The following is a 3791-nucleotide window of genomic DNA, read 5'->3' as shown; positions in this document are numbered from 1 at the left end:
GACCTCGTATGATGACGATCTGTAATTTGGATTCTGTTGCAAGTTAAGGTCAAATCGGTTAGAAGCGGTGATTTCTTTGGTGCGTTTGATTTCTGTCTTGAGTTTGGGTAACATCCCAATGTACACTCTTTCTAGCAGTGTTCATGTAGCTCGTTCATCACTTTGTCCTGACCCCGTGGGCCGAAGCTTCCAGCTTGTTCTTCACTTTACCTTGACCTCCATTCGGGCGAAAATTGAGGGCGAAAAGGTGTTTATTTGCAATATTTTTACGGCCATGGTTTTGACGTGTGTTGACCAATGAATGGATGGCCCCATCGTGTAAAACCAGCAACAGCCGTCAGCCTCCAAATTAGAATCATTGGTCAAAGATACAAGTAGCCGGCTGTTTTAATCCCTTCACTCACCGACTCGTATGTACGTCCGCACGAAATTCCATCCGCTGAATATCACCAAACTCTAATCCACCATACACGTGTCCCATCCAGCAACCAATAAAGGAGCTGCAACGGCACCATGTTAGTCACTGTAGCCGTGTCTCCCACCACAAGTGAACAAAAAACAGAGAAACGTATTAAAGAAGCGGACGACAAAGCCGACTTAGACCGACCATTTATCTCCACGTCATCTCCAGGCAGCAACCCAAGTTGCTTCCCTACCTCCATCTAATTTCTGTCCACGTGTTCTTTCCCAACGGCTAGTTTGGAATTTAACCGCCAAAAGTGACTATATTAAAATATCCCCCAACACACACGACGAGGGAGAAACAAAAAGATTTACCGTGTTGTTCATAGGAATTCTCCAGTAGTTTCTGGGGGTAAAAAAGAAAAATTAAAAATTAAAAACGCGTAGCTTTATCCCCTTTTTATTTTTAAATTAAAAAAATTATATTTTTTTAATTTCTTTTACCGGTATATAAGGAGAAGTTCCAGTTTCTAAAACAACTCTCTGTGTAAGGCAGTTCTTTGTTTCCCTTCTCACCAGTGAAGCAACAGTTATCTTCGCTCAAATTTAGGGTTTATATCTTCATCCCTATATCTAAGGAAAGAAATCCCAGATTCAGTTTGGGTTTCAGTATTGTTCTGCTCCTATAAAGATCGCTTTTTGGTTTTGTTCTGCTTGTCAAATTTAGGTATTTTCAGAAACTGTTTCTAGATTCTGCTCTCTGTAGATTCCATTATTTTGGAGTGAAAATCTAATCTTTGAGTTTCTTTTCGTGGGAGGGTTAGATTCAGATTATTAAAAGAGTTTTGTCTTTTGGAAAATTTGGAGTGAGTTTGTTATGGAAATGGCTTCCGGCAGAGTATACCGTAGTCCTTCACTGAGGTTAACGCATGATGTTGTGAACGAGGAAGAAGAGTTAGGGCTTGGGTTTGTAAGATACACTCGCGGATTGGGGAGGAAAAGGATTGAAATATCGAATGAGATGGAGGAATCTTTGCCTCTTGATTCTGCGACCGAATTTCCATTGTTGAAAAGGCAATGCAGTGAGAGAATGGTGATGATGATGATTGATGATTACCATGAAAAATCTGTTCTTGAATCACTTCCTCAAGATGTACTTGTAAGTACTAAGGATCCCAAAGCTTCTATTGTCTTTTTGTAGTTTCTAGTTTTGGTTTGTAAGATTGTGATTGATTGGAAAGATCTTTTTCTTTCTTATTTTTGCAGATTAGGATTATTTGTGGTGTGGATCATAAAGATTTGAAGCAACTTTTTAATGTTTCTAAATCAATCAGAGAAGCTGTGAGTATAATGCAGTGTATTTTGGATTGTAAGTTCCTCATTATTAGCTATTCAATCTGATTCTTTTGACTAACATCATTATTTTCTGTTCCCTCAGACTGTGATTGCAAAGCAGTCGCATTTTGCTTATAGCACACCAACAAAGGTCAAGGCTTTTCGAACTTCAATTGATTTTGAGGAATCAAGTGACTTAGATGATATTGAAGCTCCAAATGCACCGAAGCTCCAATTGCGGTTTCGAAGGAAAATCAACAGAAGAAAGCTGGCTGATATTTCAATGGCATTGTTTGCTTGACACGGAAAATGATTAAATTTTGTAAATAGCTTGTTTTTGTTGTAGATTTAAAGGGGGTTGATTGGTGGATCTGCTTGTTGGATCTTTGTACATGGGTGAGATTCTTGACAAGCCATTTCTTCAAATGTTTCGTTGAAGATGGTGGGGTTTCCTGGCTTGTTTGTATCTTTGTGTACATGAGAAAGAAAGGGTGATTCCAGATTTTCGGATGTATTTGTTTGGAGGGCAACATTGACCCTTATGATCTGATAAAGTTCAGATTTGAGGGTGTAGAGCTGATTCTGCACACTCTTTTATGCATAATAAGATAAGGAATGTAGAAATATTTCCTGATAATTTATTGATTCTGTGTACTCTGTACTTCATTTAAAGAAATATCTGTTTCCTTCACTAGATTTTGATGTTTAATTCTTGAAGCTAAACCAGTCATCTTCATATGTTCCTAGAAAGCCATGGGATCTTAAAGGCAGCTTTCTGTTTTTTGCTTGGTAGTTGCTTAGTTAGTAGATTTCGCCATGGATGCTGGAACCTTGAATCTAAAACCAAGAATGGGTTTCATGCATTTCCTCCATAAAAGTTACAAAAGGGTGCAGATTCCATATTTTGACGTGTGTCACACGACCTGCTTTATTGCATTAACTGCATTTTGCTGCTGATTCTAGGTGTGTTCTACAAGCTAAAAATATTCGGTTGCATGATCTGTTGTCTCATGGTGTTGCTTGAAATGCAATTAAATAAAAACTTCAATATATTCGAAGTTGTGCCCCTTGCACCATGAAGTAATCACAAGGTGTTCAACTCTTCTAAAAACTGCTGGCATTCAGGTGTACTTGATAGAGATCCATGGCTAGCCCCATTTGTTTAGGAATTTGAGGAGTAATATTCATTGCCTTGGTAGGAGAGATTCAATAACTCCCGGAACAGTTCTCTGAATCAATGATCAAGGCGTTCCAATTTACTTCAACATACTTTGTTAGTCTTAATGAATGAGAGGGAGAGGGGGAAATTGGAAATCTTTGGGAATGAATGACAGCTATAGGAGGGCTGTGTCTTGCAATCTGTATACGCGTTAAGGTTCAAACATCGTGATTCTAGCTGTTGTCTACTAGAATTAAGGGCTGCCTTGATTTCAGGAATCAAACAACTTAATGCCTTTGTCCATGGCTATATCTGGAAAGCTTTGACATCAAGTACATCAATGTTCTGCCCTTTTTTCCAGTTAAGTTAGTTGTACCATATTGAGAAAAAACTTTAGACCTAAGGAATATCGTGAAGACTGGGAACCATTGTTGGTTTCTACTGACCTTTGCCTATTTCAAGCCACTTGCACACATGGGGCATTTCACTGATTTTCTTTCTTTCTTTCTTTCTTTTTATGCATTTTTTTTTTGTCAGAAAAAATGGGTTTTCATCTAGATCACTCAAATTGGAAATCAAAAGCAGGTCCTTGATGCTATCTAATCTATGTAGTTTAAAGGATGAAAACAGTTGATGACTTTTATTTCCAACAAAGTGTCTGTCATTGATCATCAACACTTTTGCCTGTCTGATATTCCTTCCAATTGTGTAATTATTCTTGCATTATACTAATAATAGATGTTTTGGGCACAAATTTCAATGCCCTGTGACATTGTTAAAGAATCTTTTTTGGGATCCATAGTTTATAAATAAGTCTAAAGCCAAAAAATTAAATTAAAAAAAAAAGAATGATGTTTATCTTTAGTGCTAACTTTTTGCCTGTTCCTTATTCAAT

General features: G+C 37.6%; 1 protein-coding gene across 1 annotated transcript; it reads left to right on the top strand.

Moving 5' to 3' along the window:
• Nucleotides 1-929: 929 nt before the first annotated feature.
• Nucleotides 930-2374, top strand: FBS2 (F-box family protein). Its single transcript, XM_021438731.2, has 3 exons — nt 930-1561; nt 1669-1743; nt 1841-2374. The coding sequence occupies exons 1-3, from the start codon at nt 1280-1282 to the stop codon at nt 2036-2038; spliced, it is 555 nt and encodes a 184-aa protein (XP_021294406.1). The 5' UTR covers nt 930-1279; the 3' UTR covers nt 2039-2374.
• The last annotated feature ends 1417 nt before the right edge of the window (nt 2375-3791 follow it).

Source organism: Theobroma umbraticum, unplaced genomic scaffold (genome assembly GCF_002168275.2).
Source record: "Theobroma umbraticum cultivar Fairchild unplaced genomic scaffold, ASM216827v3 scaffold_204.0, whole genome shotgun sequence".
NCBI lineage: Eukaryota > Viridiplantae > Streptophyta > Magnoliopsida > Malvales > Malvaceae > Theobroma > Theobroma umbraticum.
Note: the sequence above shows the minus strand (reverse complement) of the source record. Positions and strands in the feature narration are given on the sequence as shown.

Coding starts and splice junctions, on each gene's coding strand:
- FBS2 (XM_021438731.2), top strand. CDS start 1,280: ATGGAAATGGCTTCCGGCAGAGTATACCGTAGTCCTTCACTGAGGTTA. Junction 1,562..1,668: donor CACTTCCTCAAGATGTACTT/GTAAGTACTAAG, acceptor TTATTTTTGCAG/ATTAGGATTATTTGTGGTGT. Junction 1,744..1,840: donor CTAAATCAATCAGAGAAGCT/GTGAGTATAATG, acceptor CTGTTCCCTCAG/ACTGTGATTGCAAAGCAGTC.